This window comes from Mustelus asterias, chromosome 17 (assembly GCF_964213995.1).
Source record: "Mustelus asterias chromosome 17, sMusAst1.hap1.1, whole genome shotgun sequence".
Lineage (NCBI taxonomy): Eukaryota > Metazoa > Chordata > Chondrichthyes > Carcharhiniformes > Triakidae > Mustelus > Mustelus asterias.
The window spans coordinates 57,312,827-57,334,634 of record NC_135817.1 but is presented as its reverse complement, the minus strand read 5'-3'; the positions used below and the strand labels follow the sequence as shown (position 1 = coordinate 57,334,634).

Below are 21,808 nucleotides of genomic sequence, written 5' to 3'. Positions count from 1 at the left end.
AACAAATAAACATTTTAAAATTGGGGAGAGAATAGTCCTGTGCACAATGGTGTGTCTCTGCAATTACATAGTTTTGTTTTCCTCCTTGCAATGTAGAGACCAAATCCTGTGCCAACTGGGGAAGGTACAATTTTAGAGGAATGGCATCCACCAAAATGGATCACAGATACGGTACCGCGCAGGTCACCTTACGTTCCACAGATGGGTGATGAGGTAAGAAAACAATGACATGAGATTACTACATTTATACGTGAGGAAATGACCTAAGGTGTAAATAAGGGAATTTTGTGGAGATTCTAGTTCTTAACACAAAATAATTAAATTGTGTAAGTGCATGCCCCCTGCCATTTATCTTGTGTATTTTTATTTATTTGATCTCCTCTAATGTCATGTCCACAAGGTATCCCAACTTTTCATATTTATACCTATAGAATGATTCTGTATCTATTTGTGTATTCCAACGATATTTACCCTCAGGTTATTGACTTCTCTGCTAAGGAAAATAAACCCTTCCTATCCACGCTATTGTAATTTTGTGCACCTCACTTTAATCTCTTTGCTTTTTCTGTTCCACAGAAAGCTACCATACCATATCAAGTCTTACCTCATAGCTAAGTTTCTGGCAGCATCCTTGTAAATTTCCGCTGCATCCTCTCTAATGTGATTATATACTTCCTATAATGTAGTGAGCAGAACTGTATCCGGTATTCCTGCTGTGGCTTAATTAGTGTTTTGTACAGTTATGGCATAAGCTCCCTGTATTCTATGCTTCAGCTAATACAGTGAAGTATGATGAAAACCAATGGTGATGTTCATTATTCACTCCCAGAAGGACAATATGTTCAGTTTTTAAAATATAAAAATTTGTTTGACGGAACATACTGTAGCATGACCGAGTATATTTCTCATTCAGTAACATTTAAAAATCATACACTTTGGGCCATTTCAAACATTCCTGAGAATAATTTGTTTCAACAGGTTGTCTACTTTCGTCAAGGCCATGAGGCTTATGTTGAAGCTGTCAAAAAAGCAAAAATATACACCATTAGTTTACGAAAGCAGCCATGGCATAAACTGGAACTTAGGGTAAGACAAAAGAATGATTTTATCGAACTAAAATTTGACGTGAAGAATTCATTAAGAATTGTCACAACAGAATTGCTGTGTTTCCGTTTTCTGTCCATGATCAGTATGTTTGTATGAAAGAGGAGTGTGTTTTCTTACCCTCTTGAGTGTCCCAATTAAATTTTAACAGCAAGCTTAAAATAAAGGAGGTTATTTATTATCTCACGTTTACTCCAAATTTGATGCAACATTTCACTTGCTCATCTGGCACATACTTTTACACACTATTAGATATAGGTGAAAATAATGGACTGTTATAGCTTATAAGTATCTCTTTCATGGCAGGCCTCTAATTTCTTGGGTGAAGTTGATGCTTTAGTTGAAATGAAGGCCTGGTATAAAGCAAAGGATTCTCAGTAAGCTGTGAGGTTTCTTGTAGTCTTATTTCCAGGAAGTTGGATCTCATGTGAACTTCATGTATAACTAGCTGAAGAGTCCTCTCTTTTTAGGATCTTTTACTTTCAAGGCATTACTGCTTATTACCATGACTACTTGGGTGACTTGCAGCTTAGATGGGTTTTGCTAGAAGCTGCTTGCATGCACATTTTCCAAATAAGATTGGTAATAATTACGTTGATTTATATATACATCTTGTGTTATGCCTTTCAGACCTTGAGTTTGAGACAACCAATGTCTTTGTGTTTTGTCCATTCAATTTTGTTCCCTCTTTAGACAGGGGAGTAGTTTCAATCCACAGCGTCAGGTGACCCATTGGGCAGCCACTTTTGCAGTCGTTTGTCATCTGTTTTAAAATATAAAAACTTGAAATTCAGAGCACATTGTATATAATAGAGAAATTTCACTAGTTAAATGCTAAATAATAGTGGTATTACGCATGTGTAGCTTGCTCAAAGATATTAAATGTTATCAGCTTTTAAAAAATTAAACTTTTTTTGAATGTGGATATTTCATTACCATTGCCAAGTCAGGAATAATATTTTAAGGACAGCAGTTATTTGTATTTTTTCTTGAAATTTGTGGTACACATTTATGTTTTTGTTTTAATTTTCACAACTGAAGATGCCAACTAGGGTGCACTTTTGGCAGTCATTCTACACATATAACCATTGTGTGAGCATTAACCAATATCAATATGCTTGCATTTCAGTACCTGACATTGTGTCACTCAATATCCATGTGCATAGCTTTCATCATTGCTGGCTAGTGATCATTCAGCCTAAAATGCTGAAATTACAAATGAAATAGAAAATGAAGTAAAATCTGACCCTTCTGTTGGTGTAATGGTGTTTCTACTCATTAGGTCATAGAGCGAGTCATAATTTGTAATTGACACATGTGTTGCTCCATTTGTTCATTGTTTTTAAATCTGATGGATTATTTTACGAGTTATAATTTTACTAATGGTAGAAGTGTCAATAAAATGTTATTAGACTATTAACCAGCTAAGTAGCATTTTGTATAACAAGTATTGGCTGAGATTTGAATATGTTGAATATATAACTTTCTACTGTCAGGAATTAATTTACTCATCAAACCTGGGGGAGTTTTGAATTTATTTATGTTTTATAAACAGGATCAAGAATTTTTAAAAATTGTTGGACTAAAATATGAAGTTGGCCCTCCTACACTATGCTGCCTAAAACTTGCCTTCATAGACCAGGATACAGGCAAAATTGTGGAAAAGTCATTTTCTCTGAAGTATGTTCACTGTATTTTAATATTTTTGGTTAACTGTTTTAATTTAACAAAATTATACATATGAATGTGATTTTGCTGCAATTAAGAACATGACCACAAATCCACTTTTGAGAACTGATATTCAGGAGCTTGTGAAATTATCCTTTGTTTTGAATCTGATATTGACTATCAGCCTTCCTTAATTCCTCTTCAATGAGAACCATTGATGCATTGAAGTTAGCCAGTTCAACACTGACAATGAGAAGCGTAACATTTATCTCTTTGCAAGTTTAAAATCTACACGTGAAAAATAGAAACTAAGAAAAGGGAGTAGACCAACTTAGCCATTGAGCCTATTCTGCCATTCAGTCATGGATAAGCTGTGACCTTGTTCCATGTACAAGCTTTGTCCACCATTCCCTATAGAGTTTTGAAACTTGAAGCAGCTACAGAAAGCACCAAAAATGTGTAAAGCTTTAACAGCCAGAATAAATTAAACAGCAACTAACCTGCAAGTAGTGATGATTCCTTTAAATATGCTGTTTGTGAGTGGGACAGTGAATGGGGTGACATTCTTTGTGTTGCTTAATCTTTTGTAGATGAACACACATTAAGAGATGGTGTCATTTGGTGTGTGAAGTTCCAAAATGGCAGCATTGGCATAAAATTAGCATTCTACATAATCTCAGCTGTGTACACATCTGGCAGTTGCAAGTGTGTGTCCATTAATTCCTTTACCAAAGTGGCATTTGGCATTCTGGTTAAGGAATTGATGGGTGTACATTAATGGCATTAGGCACTCTGAGTCACAAGCACGCACCATTTTGTCAACACTATTTTGGAACCCTGAGGCTGCTTGTAGTACCCCAGAAAATGGGAATTAGTCCTGCTGAGTCTATACCAGCAAATGTAAGTTAGACTATTTAATTCAATGTTTAATCATGTACAGAAAGCAAAGTAAGGGAAAGTGAGATCTGTTTTAGAGAGAGTAAAGTAGCTTTTTAAAAACCTCCAGTAATTGAAGTACTTAAAGTTTAAAGTTTATTTATTAGTCACAAGTAAGGCTTACATTAACACTGCAATGAAGTTACTGTGAAATTCCCCTAGTCGTCACACTCTGGCACCTGTTCGGGTCAATGCACCTAAGCAGCATGCCTTTCAAAATGTGGGAATAAAACAGAGCACCCAGACGAAACCCACTCAGACATGGGGAGAATGTGCAAATTCCACACACACAGTCATCCAAGCCAGGAATCAAACCCGGATCCCTGGAACTGAGGCAGCAGTGCTAACTACTGTGCCGCCCCTAGATTTGAATGGAGAAGGTTTAACTTTTGCTGGAGTATTTGCAAGCTAGTGATTCAGCAATGATCAGTGATCTACCAATGTAGCAAAGCTTGTGGAGAAACAGGGGAAATCAGACACCTTGATTTCTCTATCTAACTGAAGAGATGTGGACCCTGAAAACTGACATCTGATTTGTTCCATGGCATCAGAGAGTGTTGATAACCTCACCAATTTCAATGTTCTAGATGTAATATTTCATTAATACATTATCTGTAAAGTCCACTTTTATTTTAGTGATCCTCTCTGTATGCACTTCTGCTGGAATTAATGAACTTATTGTTATTTTTAACTTGGCTGTCTGTTTTAATTTTTTTGTTGTTTTTGTTGCATTTCAAATCAAAGCAGATGCAGAGCATAGGATTTCACTCTGCTCCAGTTAATCCTCGATCTTAATTTAAGTACTACTCCCACCAACCCTCTAGTGCATAATTAGGGGACAGTTATCTATTGTCAACCTGATTGTTATTTTTTAAGGGAAATTAGAATGATGATGTTCTGTGTTTCAGGTATCATGACATGCCTGATGTGATTGATTTCCTTGTATTACGTCAGTTTTATGATGAAGCAAGGGAGAGGAATTGGAAAGCCAGTAAGTTTTAATTCTGTTTCCTTGTTTAAATCTGCTAAATGAAAGTGATCTTGTAAATCTAACATCTATATTTAGTAATGTTAGTCTGGAATTTTATTTTTATTGTTGTGAGGTTACCTTGCACAGGATATTTGTCATTTGTCTGGAAGTTCAGCGCAAGATCTGCGCCACAACTTTCACAAATGATATAATCAACTTCCAGAAGGCCTTCAAATGACTACCTCTCAGCTTGGTTCTTCCGCACAACATCACAGTTGTGGCCATGTTCAATTAATTCAATAGATCCACAGTGCACTCATCTTTCATGATTGCTATTGAACAATACTTTTGTGATTTTTAAGCTTGAAATTTATTGCTGTACATGTGTGGACAAGGCTGGAAATGGTTAATTGGTATACACGGTACAGTTTTTGAGAAATAGCCTTTAGAAGTCTTTGCTTGGGTTCAGCATTTGTATCTTGAAGATGATTAATCTGAAGGCAGCTTTGGAAAATAATTAATGTGCTCTTTGATGCAAACATCTCTCCTAACAATAGCTAAAATTTCAGCCAGTGCTTCTCTTCAGGTTGATGGGGTGTGCCTGATCTTTTGTTGGAACTGTCTCCTACAGGAATGTAATGGTCACATTTTTACAGGTTGTCTCTTCCTACATTGGAAACCTATATATATTGTTGCATTTATTGTAAATTGTTGAATATTGTAAGCTTGTTATCATTCTGAACATAGATAATCATCACTTCATCAAAATAATTAATTTATCGTTTGTATTCCTTTTGTTGCTACAGGTGACAAATTTCGATCTATAATAGATGATGTTTGGTGGTTTGGCACTGCATTAAGTCAGGAACCGTTCCAGTCAGCATACCCTGATAGTCATTTCCAGTGTTACACTGTTCGGTAAGTTGGGAGGGAACATGGCTGGGTCGGGATTCTCCTGGCCCGCTGCGCTGCTCGAGTGGTGCAGCGGGCTGGGAGACACCAGTGAGGTTCGCTGGTCGCGTGCCTACCAAGCACTTTTTGTTAGTGCAATCAGCGCCGTGCTGGAGATTGGCACGGAGCTGATTATCATATGGAAATTTGACTTGCTAATGATAATCATGTTGTTAATATTGAAATCGACTTTGCGTCCAAGCTGATTTTGCTGGCAAAATGGGGCCAGCAGTAAGAACGGGTGAGGCGAGAAACAGTTGAGAGACAATCTCATTTAAACATACAAGATGCTTGGAGGGCTTGTCAGAATAGAAGCTGAGGCTGGAGGGTCTAGAACTGGACTTTATAGGCTGGAATTTTACCACCCTGCCCGCCATGGGACTCCGAGTGGGCGAGGGACGGACAATGGAAAGCTCTGTTGACCCTGAGCGGGATTTTACGGTTTTGGGACGAGTGAGGCCATAAAATCCCACTCATAGGGCCCTATTTTACCATTTTGGTTCTAAGTGCTGGGCGGACTTGAAACTGGAAGTGTTTCATATCTGACTTTTAGACCCGTTCTCAGGCGCCCCTATACGCACTCTTGCCTGAAAAATATCAGGCGATTCTGAATCGTACTGCGGGGCTTAACGTGAAACCCTGCAGCTCCGATCGGTGCCTCCAACTGCGCATGCGCAGATAAAAAAGATAGAATGCTGCCCCTTCACCACATTGCTCCTGGGCCGGATAATGCCACCCCCTGGCCCCCACAGACATTGCCCCACCTCCGTAACGTTACTGATCCCCTTATCCCCCCATCCTGCTGCCACCCAGACCAATCACGGGCCCCTCCTCCCCCTTTCCCCCCCCAACTGATCTCAGGCAGAGTGGCAGCAGCCCCCCCTTCCCCTCCACTGATCTCAGGCAGAGTGACAGTGGATTCCCCACTGATCTCAAACAGAGAGCCGCCAGACACTCTGCACTTAACTCCTCACTAACTGGAGCGCCCGAATCAGACGTCTATGGAGCATGTCTGTTTAGCGCTGATTCTGGATGGGTGAACGTGTAGGTAAAGGGGGAAGTGCTGGTAAAGTGGGATGTCGAGCCCATTAAGCCAATTTAAATACATGCAAATGCATTTAAATGGCCATTTCGGGTGCAGTCCCGATTGAGGCCATTTTCGGAACTTGGTAAAGGGGAAACGGCGTGGAGGCGGGCACGGATCGTGCTACTCGCCTCATACCCAACTTTACCAAGTTTTCTTTCTTGTATTTTTATGTTCAGTCTTGGAAACACTGCCAATTTGCAGGGTGCATTTTTATTGGCTCTCTAAGATTCATATCAGTAGTGACCAGTTATGATTTGTAGAAGGTTGATGTGATCCCATATAAAACAGGGCTTAGGTTGCCTGAACTTGTACAACTTGTAAGCTAGTAGAGGAATAACTTTCTCAATCTATCAATAACAACTTGCATTTATATTGTGCATTTTAACTTGGATAAAGTGCCATTGGACATTGTGCTATCTCAGTTGAGTTGGATTCAGCTTCTGGATCAAAACACTGGTACTTTGTTTCTTTAGCCACTCTTGTAAGAACTTGCTACTTTCATTGCATTTGTGTGATGAGTATTTCTAGGCTCCTTGAAGAAGACCCTTCAAGTCTGTTATGAATTGGTCATAAGTTGCATGCAAACAGGAATATTTGGCATTCCATTAAACCAACATTTTTATTCTGGTTTAACTTTTTTGAATTGTAAGCTGAACTTCACTTTATTATATTCTTCCCTATTTTTCTGGATTTGCCAGGCTAAATATTCCCTGATACGAGAGTGTCAACTGCCTACACTCGGGCTTTAGCCAGCAATCCACAAAGAGGAGGGTGAGCTGATGCAGTGCAAGTTCCTTTGCCTTTTTGGAGTAGGTCGAGATCAGTAAATCATCTTTAAGCAGTTATGGGTATAGCACTGTTACTCTGACATAATACATTGGAACTCTGTTACTGTAATAAGATTGTGAAAGAAATACTTTACCTTGGAGCAGCTACCATATGCTGGGGCACTTCACAGCAAATGCATTATTTTTGTGTAGTCGCTTATGTAGACAACATAGTAGCCAATTTGTACACACTAAGGTCCCAAAGACACTAAGGCGATAAATAACCAGTTAACTTGTTTTGTTCATTTAGGTTGATGGAGGAATGTTGACCAGACTATCAGGAGAGCTTCCTGCTATTTGAAAGACCTTAGTAAATGCATGAAGTTGCCACCCTTTGGACAATACAATGTAGTGCTTCTCCAGGTGTCACTCTGAAAAGCAAACATTTACGCATTCAAGCCTTGGAGTCAAGACTTGAACATGCAACTTCCTTAGTACATATTCACTCCCGTTAAATATATACTATCTATGATGAATAACTTGTGTGTCTCTTTTATTTTGTCTCCACAGCTGGGAGAATAATGAAATTGAAAGGCTGAGTCCTTGGGATATGGAACCTATTTCTGAAAATGGTAAACCAGCTGAAATTCTTTGTTTAAGTTTAGCACAAATGCTCCACAAAATTATCAATGAGAAACAGTTCCACTACAAGGGGAGTAGAAAAAACAATAACTTGTATTTATATTAATTAATGTTATAAGACATCCTAAGGTGCTTCACCAAAGTGGAATTCTTCAAGGATGTAACTTGTAGAGTTGATAAAGGGGAGCTGCAGGGATCAGTGCTAGGACTCCAACTATTCACAATGTACATTAATGATATAGATGAGGGAACTAAATGTAACATCTTCAAATTTGCAGATGACACAAAACTAGGTGGGAGGTTGAACTGTGAGAAGAATAAAGAGATGCTTCAGTGTGGTTTTGACAAATTGAGCAAATGGGCAAACGTACGGCAGATGCAGCATAATGTGCGTAAGTGTGAGGCTATCCACTTTGGCAGCAAAAACAGGAAGTCAGATTATTTTCTAAATGGCTATAGATTGAGGGGGGAATCTGCAATGAGACCTGGATGTTCTGTACACCAGTCACTGAAAGTTATCATGCAAGTGCAGTCGGTGGTGAAGAAGGCAAATGGTATATTGGCCTTCCTAGTGAGGGGATTTGAGTACAGGAGCGGGGATGTTTTGCTGCAATTATACAGGGCCTTGGTGAGACCACACCTGGAATATTGTGCGTAGTTTTGGTCTTCTTTTCTGAGGAAGGATGTTCTTGCTATGGAGGGACTGCAGTAAAGGTTTAACAGACTGATTCCTGGGATGGTGGGATGGCGCATGTGGAGAGATCGAGTCTGTTATGATATCCACTGGAATTCAAATCAACATAAGTATAACATTTTTTGATGTTACCATACATGAAATCCCAAGCTTTTCAATTTCCTCAAGTGTTCCACATCCTGTAAAAACAAGCACATTTCTATTTTGGATCCCACATCAAAGACAACAAAGCCTTTAAAAGCATCTTTAAAATGTCAAACTGAATTCTGACACAATGAAGCTTTTGAAAGGCAAGCAGTCACGATGACATAATAGCTCTTGAGAAATATGAACAAAGAACTTCATGGACAGATGTTATTTTTTTTTCTAACCTATACACCTATCAGTCAATAAAAGTGGTCCAGCAGACTTGTTTTAACTCTCACTGAGCTTAAGCCTGCTTTTCTTTTATTTTAAAGAGTAGGGGGTTTAAAAAACATAATCACAAAACTTAAACTGACTTTATCTGCCCTTCAAGAGCATTTATATCAACAGTTGAAACTCCTATAGTGTGGGTTAAGGCCCTTGGACCAGCCAAAATGTTTGGACTTAGCACTCAGTTCAAATGGCCTGACCGAGTCTTGGTTTCCTTCTGCTTATTAGCAGTGTAGGCATCATAAATGACTTCCAGTATAAAATATCTCTGAACGGGTTGCTTGTTCATTTTGTTTCACACCAAACTATTGACTTCATGAACAAGATTGTACATTTTGAATCACATGAATTTTGCTTGAGGTTTGCCTTGCTGTGCTCACATGTAGAGTATTGGTAGGAGGCATATAGTGAATGTCCAAATCATAACTGCACGCTCAAAAACAGTCAACACCTCTCAAAGCTGCTTTAGTTGACCCTATAAATTTCTGATAGCTGTCCATTGTATTGACTTGATTATCTTTTGTACTACTGTTCAAATTGTAGCTGAATATCCTGATGATCCTAGTGCTGGTGTTCCTGTGACCGTGGAAGAGTTAGAAGCCCTGCTCTACAAACCTCAAGAGGGAGAGTGGGGAGAAAGATCACGAGATGAAGAATGTGAACGTATCATAAGGGGCATTGATGACCTTCTAACACTTGGTGAGTTCACTAATAGCATTTATTTTCTGGACTAGCTATTTGATACTTGGAGTGGCTTATGCCAGTGTAATACTATTCAGTACTACTGGAAGTAACGGAAACGGATGTGCTATTTTATTAACAGATCTAGCAACCCCCTTTAATGCTCCTGTGGATCTTCGGACATATCCTGTATATTGTATGGTGGTTTCCTACCTTACAGACCTCAGCACCATCAGAATGAGGCTGGTCAATAGGTTTTACAGGTATGTGTGTTTTCTCCACATAGAGACATAAAAGTGCTCGCTACTATAAATAAATGTTTTTTTTAACAATGTTTGAACATTTAAAGCTTGTGTAACTAATTTTAAGGTTATGTTAATTGTAAGTAGAAGTTGTTTCAAGAATATTTAAGGAATGGAAGTTTAATTATGGACATGTATTAAAGTAGAAATTATATACATTTCCGTAACCTATCAGTTTTTAAAAATCCTTATACTGAGTTTGTTGACATTTCTTGTTCAAAAATAAAGCATATATGTTCTTAGTTGCAAAAATCATTTAATAGTTAAAAAAACTACAAACATTATGTTAATGAATATTACCGCCTTTTTTGCTGGTGAATAAAAGATCATTAAACAAAACCTATGAGTAACAGTCATTAGTACTTCATGTGAAGGTCTACTGCAGTAACATCGGAGACCAGTTTGCCAGATTTACAATGGCCAGAAGCCAGCAATGTTGATTCTAGTGGGTATTATTGGCTACTAATCTTGAAATATCTGGTATATGCTAGCTGCTTTGGCATGGTATAAACATGGCTACAGTTGGTCTTTTCCATTATGGCTTGAAGGGAAATAGCAATTTTATACCCATTCGTTATTTGAAATGTTCATATTTCATGTCATCATAGAAATCATAGAAACCCTACAGTGCAGAAGGAGGCCATTTGGCCCATCGAGTCTGCACCGACCGCAATCCCACCCAGGCCCTACCCCCACATATTTACCCGCTAATCCCTCTAACCTACGCATTTTAGGATTCTAAGGGGCAATTTTTAACCTGGCCAATCAACCTAACCCTCACATCTTTGGACTGTATAACATATGGTCTTTTAAAGTTTTAAAGTTTATTTATTAGTGTCACAATTAAGCTTACATAAACACTGCAATGAAGTTACTGTGAAAATCCCCTAGTCGCCACACTCCAGTGTCTTCGGTACACTGAGGGAGAATTTAGCATGGCCAATGCACCTAACCAGCACGTCTTTCGGACCGTGGGAGGAAACTGGAGCACCCGGAGGTAACCCATTTAGACTCCACACGGACAGTGACCCAAGCCGGGAATTGAACCTGGATCCCTGGTGCTGTGAGCTAGCAGTGCTAACCACTGTGCCACCATGCTTAGTTAGATAATAGTATGTATGAAAATTTACAGACCAAAAATATTCCAACATCCTTCTCTAGCCTGTGGAGGTAACTAATTGTCAGCTAGATTGTTATGGAGAAACAACAATGTGCCTGTGCCTTTGGGCCACAAGAGAAAATTCCTCAGGTTTCTGTGCCTGATTAGTATCTAGTGTGGATACCAGGTAAGGCCATAATTTGGTTCTTTAGTAATTTTGTACCCAAGCATGAAAATACTGAAGCTCACCTGAGCAATGATCATTTGGATAAAGTATTGGCTCGTGTGCATTTGAGCTGAATTATAGCTTTCAGGAAATGAGAAGAGAAGAATTGAATTCTATGTATTGCATTTTCTTTAGTGGGGGTTGGTGATCATGGAAGAAGAGGGAGAAAGAAAAGATAAATGAAATTGTTGCCAAGGCCGCAAATGCTTGACTACATCTAAACATTTTGTTAGCCCAGCAACTAAACAATTAACTGAAAAATGGAAATTAGAAGACTTAAATTGGAATCCAAATCTTGATTGACATCTGTTGTTTGTATTTCCAAGTAAATAAATATTGTCAGTCTTAGCTAGGTTGTTTGAGGGAAGAGGAAAAAAGGTAACTGTGTTGATTACATATTTCAGTGACACAAAAATTCTTCCCAGCAGCTTTGCTGATTTGTTTTAAATAGTTACTTGGAGTTTGCTGTTAGCTGGACCAACTTTGGAGAGTGATTTTTGCCATTTTTGTCCATTTGTTATCTGACCATAGTTTATAATTGACAAAACACTGAGCTATGAATTCCCCCAATTATATTACAGTTATGATTTTACTTGCCATATTTAGATATGAGAATAGGAGAAAAGTTTTGTGCTCTACACAATTTTTTTAGTCAAGAACAAACTGAGACGTTCTGTGATAACATAATTAATCATAGAATCATAGAAACCCTACAGTACAGAAAGAGGCCATTCAGCCTATCGAGTCTGCACCGACCACAATCCCACCCAGGCCCTACCCCCATATCCCTACATATTTACCCAGTAATCCCTCCAACCTACGCATCTCAGGACACTAAGGGCAATTTTTAGCATGGCCAATCAACCTAACCCGCACATCTTTGGACTGTGGGAGGAAACCGGAGCACCCGGAGGAAACCCACGCAAACACGAGGAGAATGTGCAAACTCCACACAGACAGTGACCCAAGCCGGGAATCGAACCCAGGTCCCAGGAGCTGTGAAGCAGCAGTGCTAACTACTGTGCTACCGTGCCGCCTAAAAATTGACAATGGTTTCATGATCATCATTAGACTTTGAATTCCAGATTTTTTTTTTACTGAATTCAAATTTCACCATTTGCTGTGGTGGGATTTGAACCCGGGTCCCCAGGCCATTATCCTGAATCCTAGTCGAGGGACAATACCACTACACCACTGTCTCCCATATAATGGTTACTGCCAGTGGAAAATCTCCATTTCACATGAGTGAAATATTCAGTGACTGCTGATAGTGGCTCTGTATTGGTTTTACGTGAGGCTGACGTTTTTGTAATCAATATTTGTATCCTGCAAATAAGTCATGTTGCAGTACTGTTATACTGAGATTTTGAAACAGTAGTTTGTAAGTCTTGTGCTATAACTTGCAGGAGGATCAGTGCACTTGTGTGGGAGGTGAGGTACATAGAGCACAATGCAAGAACTTTCAACGAACCAGACAGTCCTATTGTTACATCGGCCAGAGGAATCACTGACCTGCTTCTTAAGTTCATTGAGTGAGTAATTTCATTTTTATTCCCAAAAGGATAAAGTTCAAGTTCTACCATAGCAAGTATGAAACTGAATTCAATAATGGAGTAGTTTGCAAATTAGCCCAGATAATAATTCTGGAAGCAGCTTGATTGTTTGGGAAAGAGGATCAAAGGATGACTTGCTTCCATTCTGATATGGAATGATGGTTGATAAGCCCAATGCACAATCTGCAAGGCATATCCGTGCACACTAGTACAATCTACATATTAGAGATCAATGACCGAGGTTGAAGTGATTTTGGTTTTGGATTGAACTGGCATAGAATGAGCAGTTTCCTGGCTGTTCTGTAAATCATCTCCACACCTGTGGGAAGGTTGCTGGAGGTGAGGTGCAATGCAGGATTGCAGTGAGAAAGCTGAAGAAGAGGGTTGGTTCTATTGCACAGTACTTTTTGACCTCAGTTTCACTGAAATAGAGTCCATAGTCGTTCTGTTGGTGAGGATTGTGGCTTGCATGTCTTTAAGGAGTGGGCAGAGGATAGTGACAAATTTCCAAGGGCAGCCAAATATGGGGTACTCCATAAGCCTTCATGGTTGACAGTCAAGGGTTTTTGTGAGCTCTGATAGGATCATGTCATAGAATCATACAGCGCAGCAGAGGCCCTTCAAGTATGTACCGACACATTAGAAACACCTGAACTCCCACCTAATCCCATCTGTCAGCACTTGGCCCATAGCCATGAAGGTTATGATGTGCCAGTCGTCCAGATACTTTCTAATGGATGTGAGGCAACTCACCTCTACCACTCTCCCAGGCAGCACATTCCTGACCGTCATCACCCTTTGGGTAAAAAAGTTTTTCCTCGCATCCCCCAAACCTCCTGCCCCTCACCTTGAACCTCTGTCCCTCGTGACTGACCCTTCAACTAAGGGGAACAGCTGCTCCTTATCCACTCTGCCTGAGTCTCTCATAATTTTGGACACCATGATCAGGTCATGTACAGCAATTGATGCTGCTCTTTGCATTTTTTTTGGATTTTTCCCTCTGGGGAAGGAAATCTGCCACCCTACATGGGACTCCAGATGCCCTCTAATGGTCTAGCCATTCTAATGGTCTAGCCAGTTCCAGTCCAAAGACAATTGGGATAGGCAATAAATACTGGCCCAGCCAGTGACACACTTATCCCATGAATGGGTTTTTTAGAATTGCAAAAATGCACTGGAAAGTGCTCATCTGTCCGTGGGAGGAGACAATTGAGGATGATCCTTGCAATGATCTTTCCCTGTTGCAGACAAACAGGGAAGCTCTTTTGTTGTTGCAGTTGGACTTGTCTCCCTTTTGAACATGTTCACTCCATCCTTGGGAACCCCTGGCATGCAGTCCCCTCCGGATGAGAGATATATGGTTGTGCAGCAGTGCCAGAGGTGTATCCTTGAAACGTTTCATAATTTCAGCAGGGAATCCATCTGATCTACTGGCTTTGTTGTTTCATCTTAGCAATCATTATTATCTCCACTATTGGGTGCCATGTCTTCAGTTGCACAGGCCCCAAACTCTGGAATTCTCTTCCTACACCTAGACACATATTTTAAAGTTTATTTATTAGTCACAAGTAAAGCTTACATTAGCACTGCAATGAAGTTACTGTGAAATTCCCCTAGTCGCCACATTCCGGCACCTAACCAGCACATCTTTCAGACTGTGGGAGAAACCGGAGCACCCAGAGGAAACCCACAGACACGGGAGAACATGCAAACTCCACACGAACAGTGACCCAAGCTGGGAATCGAACCTGGGCCTCTGGTGCTATGAGGCAGCAGTGCTAATCACTGTGCCACTGTGCTGCCCCTGTAAGTCAAACATGGTACGAGTGTGAGGTTTCTTTCCCTGAACGGCATTAGCAAAGCAATAGATTTTTATGACAATCATTGGCATCTGCTTGACTGCATCTACATCATTATACACGCAAGAGACCATGGAAATGTCCACTTCACCCAAGCCATGACAGATACCGACTGCTGGCCTTATCTAATTAACTATCTCCATCAGCCTGACCCCCAAACAATGGAGGCAACAGAAGCAATTACACAAGAAAATTAACATCGACCACTTCAAAGATCCCACCAAGGCAGCTGTTCTCAGTCAGCATCTGCTAACCTCTGGCCTACAGTGTGCCTATAGTGCCTGGTCAAGCTTAAAGTCCATCTTCTGAGAGATCCAGTCGTAAAGGAGTGCGAGTCCTTTCAGAGTCTCACTTGGGTTCAGACTACAGTTCTGAATCTTAACAGAAATGAGTAACAATGGCAAAGTAATGTGTTAAAGCAGCAATCTTATTGATTATTGAATAATTATAATAGCAATGATATGACCATTTTAATTGATGATATAAAAAAAAAGATAATTTTATTGAAAGGAGAAAGCACTTTAAATCATTTTTTTAAGTACAAACAATAATCCCAAGTTGATCTGTTCAATACAACTCCCCAAAATGCATTGCCCTAATTTAATCTATTCCACAACAGGAAGCTAAATTGGTGCATATGTTATCAAGTCTTGTGAGTAACCTCACAGAGGGGGACTCTTCAGCCAGTCACTCCAACATTCTTTCCTCCACCATCTTCAGTGGTTGGCTACTCCACTGCGGCTGCAGCACTGAGTTGTGGAAGCAACATTACTTTAAGCCAAATTTCTGACTTGATTCCAGTCTTTTGAAGGCTTGGAACAAGGCTTTAGTCCTTATCAATGCCCGTCATGGGCACTGCAAGGTGCCATGTAAACGTCGCAATGTCCAAGTAGTGTATGCGTCTTTTGTTGGTGTCTTCCCATCTGGCATTCATTGTGTTACGTCCATCAATCAAACTTTATCATCAGTGGTTGACTATGCTAGTTAACCACCCCTTATATGACAACTGATTGTCTGACATGTAGTCAAGGTTCATTGGAGTCAGTACAGTAAGAACAGTTCCTCTTTTTAAAACATGGGCGAAAATATATTTTTCTAGTGGCAGCGCATCTGCAAACCTTACCACACCTTGAGAAAAGTGAGAGTCCTTCAGGTGTCCAAAAACCCGTGACATATAAAATGAAAACACAAAATACTGGGAAAATTGCATAGGCATCTGGCAGCATCTTATCTATTTTTGGGTTGGAGGAAGGTTTGAGGTGGTGTTCCCCAGGGGTTGGTATTTTGACCCTGGCTTTTCCTGTTACATTAAAAACAAACTTGCATTTATATCGTGTCTTTAACGTAGTAAATTGATCCACGTTGCTTCACATGAGTGTTGTCAAACAAAATTTGACACAAAACCACATAAAGGGGATATTAGGACAGGCAACCAAAAGCAAAGATGTAGGTTTTAAGGAGTATCTGAAAAGCAGGTGGAGAAGTGGAGTGATGTAGGAAGAGAAATCGGAAGCTTAGGGCCCAGGCAGCTGAAGCACTGCCACCAATGATGAAACAATGAAAATTGGGGATCCGAATTGGAGGAGCACAAAAATATCTGTGGGTTGTGGCTATGGAATAACTGTGTATGTTATCAACACAGCACATGGTGGCGAGCTTTCCTCAATGTTCAACTAAGCCAAGTTTGCACAGCAAATTCTGTACACTTTTGCTTCTCAGCATAGTACACTATTGACCAGAATGAACGGTTACTGATAATTTAAAGATTAACATGTTACTTTTCAAAGGTATTGCATTTTTGTATTTAGAAATGAATTGTATTTATTTCCAGGAATAAAGACTGTGTTGACTTTTTTGAGATTTGCAGTACCATGGAGAACTGTTTACTGGACTCTCAAGAAGAGGATGAGGTACTAATCAAAAGGCTTACCATTAAATGGTGATACTATTAGCTTAACTGATCTGGTTAATTCTGTAAACATGGAATTTTACAATTGCTTTTCTTCTATGAATAAATTACTGTACTTCAACTGAAATGTCATCTGATTTTAGGAAGATGATGAGGCAGTGAATGCTGTTGCAGGAACGTCTACTGCTAGAAGAGTGAGTAATATAAATGAACCACTAGCAAAAATATTGTATGGTTATTGGTCTAGCTCTAGGTTTTGGTGCACAGGGCTTCCACAATGGGTACTTGTTCACATTCCCACTTCAACATTTTGCTGTCTTTCTCCCATGGAACTTGCTGCCTTTTGTGTAGGAAAGGAATTCTGGAGCTTGGGGCCCAGGCATCTGAAGCACTGCCACCTATGATGAAATTAGGAAAATTGGGGGATGTGAACTAGAGGGTCACAAATATCTGAGGGTTGTGGACAAGGAATAACTGTATATTATAAACTCAGCAACAGAGCTTTCCACAATATTCAACTAAGCCAAGTTGGCACAGTGCTCTGAAATAACATTCTATTTTATTTTTGGACACGAGCAGGAAAATGCAACGATTAATGATTGGCTTTGCATATAATCCATATTGCTAAATGTCAAAAGTTAATTATGAGCGAAATGGGAAAAAAGGAAGTGCAGCTTGCAACAAAAAATGTGCATTTTATATTGGTCTTAATTTTTTTTTTAGCAGTTCTCTTAACTCTTTTAAACTTGAGGAAGATTATTCTCATGCTCCCAGTATTTATGATATTGAAGTGACTTTGCCAGTTGTTAAATAAAACAGATTGACAGGTGACTAATTTGTGGTTCAATAATTAAATTCCTTGATTCCTGAGCCCTAATGAGCTCCCATCAATGAAGGAATTTTATTTCCTAAACTTCTGAAATGTTTTGCTGTTTCCAAACGGTACAAATTGAATGTTTTGGTAATTACTCTATTGAGACTGTTGGATGATCCAACAAGGTCATAGCTTTCTTTATAAATGATGTCAGTTCTGTATTCATTTAATATATTATAATCCTTTAAGTTATTGTCTGAACGTTTGTGTTTAAAAATGGAATCCTGGTACAAAACATTGCTATATTGATTATTTGTGTATTTAGTATTGCTATTAGTGACTTGTAATACGTGTTTTTGCAATACAAACTCATTGATTATTTTGCTCTATTCTACTTTGTTCCCGTGAAGAACCATGTAAGGCACCAATTGGGACGGAACCCAAGCTTTGATGTCAGCCTATGGAAAACTCAGTGTAGAGAACTGTTGGAGATCCTGTTTCAGTGTGAAGATTCTGAACCTTTCAGGCAGCCTGTGGACCTTGCTGAATACCCAGTAAGTTACTTCAGACTATTTTCCTTTTTGAGGAGATAAATTGAGTTAAGAAAGCACTGTTTTAATGTATACTAAGGTATCGTCTGTGGTTAGCACTAATGCCTCACAGCGCCAGGGGTCAAGTTCAACTACTGCCTTGGGTGACTGTCTGTGTGGAATTTGCACGTTCTCCCCGTCTGCGTGGGTTTCCTCCGGGTGCTTCGGTTTCCTCCTACATTCCAAAGATGTGCAGGTTAGAGGAATTAATGGGGTCAGTGCGTGGATTTAAGGGGATAGGGTGGGGTGTGGGCACGGTTAAGATACTGTTTTGGAGAAGTCGGTGCGGACGCGATGGGACAAATGGCTTCCTTCTGCACTGTAGGGATTCTATGATCTAGCAATAAGAAAATAACACATGGTAAGAGTAACCACCGCAGAGTCCTTGTGGAGACGAAGTCCTGCCTTCACATTGAGAATAACCTCCATCATATTGTGTGGCACTATCACTGTGCTAAATGGGGTAGACTTCGAACCGATCTAGCAACTCAAGCCTGGGCGTCCATGAGGCGCTGTGGGCCATCAATAACAGCGGAACTGTACTCCAGCACAATCTGCAACCTCATGGCCCGGCATATCCCCCACTCAACCATTACCATCAAACCAGGGGATCAACCCTGGTTCAATGGAGCATGCCAGGAGCAGCACCAGACATACCTAAAAATGAGGTGTCAACCTGGTGAAGCTACCAAACAGGACTACCTGCATGCCAAATGGCAAAAACAGCAAATGATAAAGCTAAGTGATCCCACAACCAACGATCAGATCTAAGCTCTGCAGTCCTTCCACATCCAGTTGAGAATGGTGGGGGACAATTAAACAACTCACTGGAGGAGGGGGCTCCACAAATATACCCATCCTCAATGATGGAGGAGCCCAGCACATCAGTGCAAAAGATAAGGCTGAAGTATTTGCAGCAACCTTCAGCCAGAAGTGCCGAGTGGATGATTCATCTCGGCCTCCTCCAGTGGTCCCCAGCATCTCAGATGCCAGTCTCCAGTCAATTCGATTCACTCCATGTGATATCAAGAAATGGTTGGAGGCACTGGATACTGCAAAGGCAATGGGCCCTGATAACATTCCGACAATCGCACTGAAGACTTTGCTCCAGAACTTGCCGCTCCCGTAGCCAAGCTCTTCCATAACAGTTACAACTCTGGCATTTACCCAACAATGTGGAAAATTGCCCAGGTATGTCCTGTACACAAAAAGCAGGAGAAATCCAACCTGGCCAATTACTGCCCAATCAGTCTACACTCGATTATCAGTAAAATGATGGAAGGGGTCATCGACAGAGCTATCAAGCAGCACCTGCTCACCAATAACCTGCTCAGTGACACCCTGTTTGGGTTTCGCCAGGGTCACTCAGCCCTTGACCTCATTACAGCCTTGGTTCAAACATGGACAAAAGAGCTGAATTCCAGAGGTGAGGTGAGAGTGACAGCCCTTGACATCAAGGCCGCATTCGACCAAGTGTGACGTGAAGGAGCCCTAGCGAAACTGGAATCAATGGGTATCAGGGGGCAAACTCTCTGCTGGTTGGAGTCATACCTAGTACATAGGAAGATGGTTGTGGTTGTGAAGGGTCAGTCATCTCAGTTCCAAAGCATCTCTGCAGGATTCCCTCAGGGTAGTTAGTGTCCTAGGCCCAACAATCTTCAGCTGCTTCATCAATGACCTTCCCTCCGTCATAAGGTCAGAAGTGGGGATGTTCGCCGATGATTGCACAATGTTCAGCACCATTCGCGATTCCTCAGATACTGAAGCAGTCCATGTTCAAATGCAACAAGATCTGGACAATATCCAGGCTTGGGCTGACAAGTGGCAAATAACATTCGTGCCTCACAAATGCCAGGCAATGTCCATCACCAATAAGAGACGCTAACCACCGCCCCTTAATATTCAATGGTGTAGCAATCACTGAATTCCCCACTATCAAATTCCTTGGGGTTACAATTGACCAGAAACTCAACTGGACTCACCACATAAACACACTGGCTACAAGAACAGGTCAGAGGCTAGGAATACTGCGGCGAGTAACTCACCTGACTCCCTAGACCCTGTCCACCATCTACAAGACATTAGTCATGAGTGTGATGGAATGCTCCCCACTTGCCTGGATGGGTGCAGCTCCAATAACACTCCAGAAGCTTGACACCATCCAGGACAAAGCAGCCTGCTTGATTGGCACCACATCTACAAAAATTCAATCCCTCCATCACCGAGCAGCAGTGTGTACTACCTACAAGATGCACTGCAGCAATTCACCAAAGATCCTTAGACAGTGCCTTCCAAACCCATGACCATTTCCATCTAGAAGGACCAGGGCAGAAGATAAATGGGAACACCACCACCTGCAAGTTCCCCTCCAAGCCACTCCCCATCCTGACTTGATATGGAGTTGTTGGACTGGGGTAGGCACAGTAAGTAGTCTCTCAACACCAGGTTAAAGTCCAACAGGTTTATTTGGTAGCACGAGCTTTCGGAGCGCTGCTCCTTCATCACTCACCTGATGAAGGAGCGGCACTCCGAAAGCTCGTGCTACCAAGTAAACCTGTTGGACTTAACCTGGTGTTGTGAGACTACTTACCCATCCTAACTTGGAAATATACCGCCATTCCTTCGCAGTCGCTGGGTCAAAATCCTGGAATTCCCTCCCTAACGGCATTGTGGGTCAACCCACAGAACATGGACTGCAGCGATTCAAGAAGGCAGCTCACCACCACCTTCTCAAGGGCAACTATGGATGGGCAATAAATGCTGTCCAGCCAGCGATGCCCATGTCCTACAATGAATAAAAAAAATTACGTAAACTTTTCACTTGTATCCATAAATGAATTCTTTCAATTTAAATATATTCTGAAAATATTGTCAATTGATTTGTCAACTTTGGTAAAAATTGCAAAAGTTTCCTTGGGTTTGAGATTGGTTTCCTTGCATCCCTTTCAGCTGAAGATCATCATAGAAGCCCTGTGATGATGATTAGTCAGCTGAATATGCAGTATTTTCTCACCTTTCCTAATGAGGGTAACAAAGGTAAAATAAATGGGAAAAAAACTAGAAAACTGATTTTAACAAAAGGGAAATGTGGTAGTGTTCCCCACCGGAAAGATTTTTAAAAAGCAATAAATATGCATTTTCTCGAATTTTTTTTTGCTTGAAGTTCACATTTTAAAGTATTTCTAAATAAAACTTATTTTGCATTTTAACTTTCGTTCAGTAAGGTTTGTTTTGAAAAGTTTTAATATATTTTAAGCATAGAGTTTTAGGAGCACTACAATTTTGATTTTTTTTTTGCTGCGCATTGCTACTGGATATGATGTGCTAAGAATTCTGCTGATCAGCCAGACTTGTTATTGCACAATATATTAACTTACTGAAGCACAGTTCTGTAAACAGCATATATTTTTGTTTTTATATTTTTTTGAAGAATTAGAATTTTTAAGTAAAGTTTTCATCAGGATTTCTGCTGGTCATAGTAAACCTGGGAATAATGTCATGGAATTTTATAAAGACTGGGATGAGACTTTTCTGGCTTGGTG

At 40.4% G+C, this 21,808-nt stretch overlaps 1 protein-coding gene across 1 annotated transcript in view; it reads left to right on the top strand.

Annotated features, from left to right (window-relative positions):
- The window catches only part of LOC144506516 (bromodomain and WD repeat-containing protein 1-like), a 97,878-nt gene that overhangs the window by 63,042 nt on the left and 13,028 nt on the right, over positions 1–21,808 (top strand). The window contains exons 24-35 of the mRNA XM_078232737.1: positions 97–213; positions 979–1,086; positions 2,660–2,784; positions 4,617–4,699; positions 5,485–5,596; positions 8,054–8,115; positions 9,777–9,932; positions 10,057–10,177; positions 12,948–13,073; positions 16,785–16,863; positions 17,006–17,056; positions 18,087–18,230. Coding sequence (XP_078088863.1) covers positions 97–213; positions 979–1,086; positions 2,660–2,784; positions 4,617–4,699; positions 5,485–5,596; positions 8,054–8,115; positions 9,777–9,932; positions 10,057–10,177; positions 12,948–13,073; positions 16,785–16,863; positions 17,006–17,056; positions 18,087–18,230 — 1,284 coding nt within the window. The remainder of the gene's footprint in view (positions 1–96; positions 214–978; positions 1,087–2,659; positions 2,785–4,616; positions 4,700–5,484; positions 5,597–8,053; positions 8,116–9,776; positions 9,933–10,056; positions 10,178–12,947; positions 13,074–16,784; positions 16,864–17,005; positions 17,057–18,086; positions 18,231–21,808) is intronic.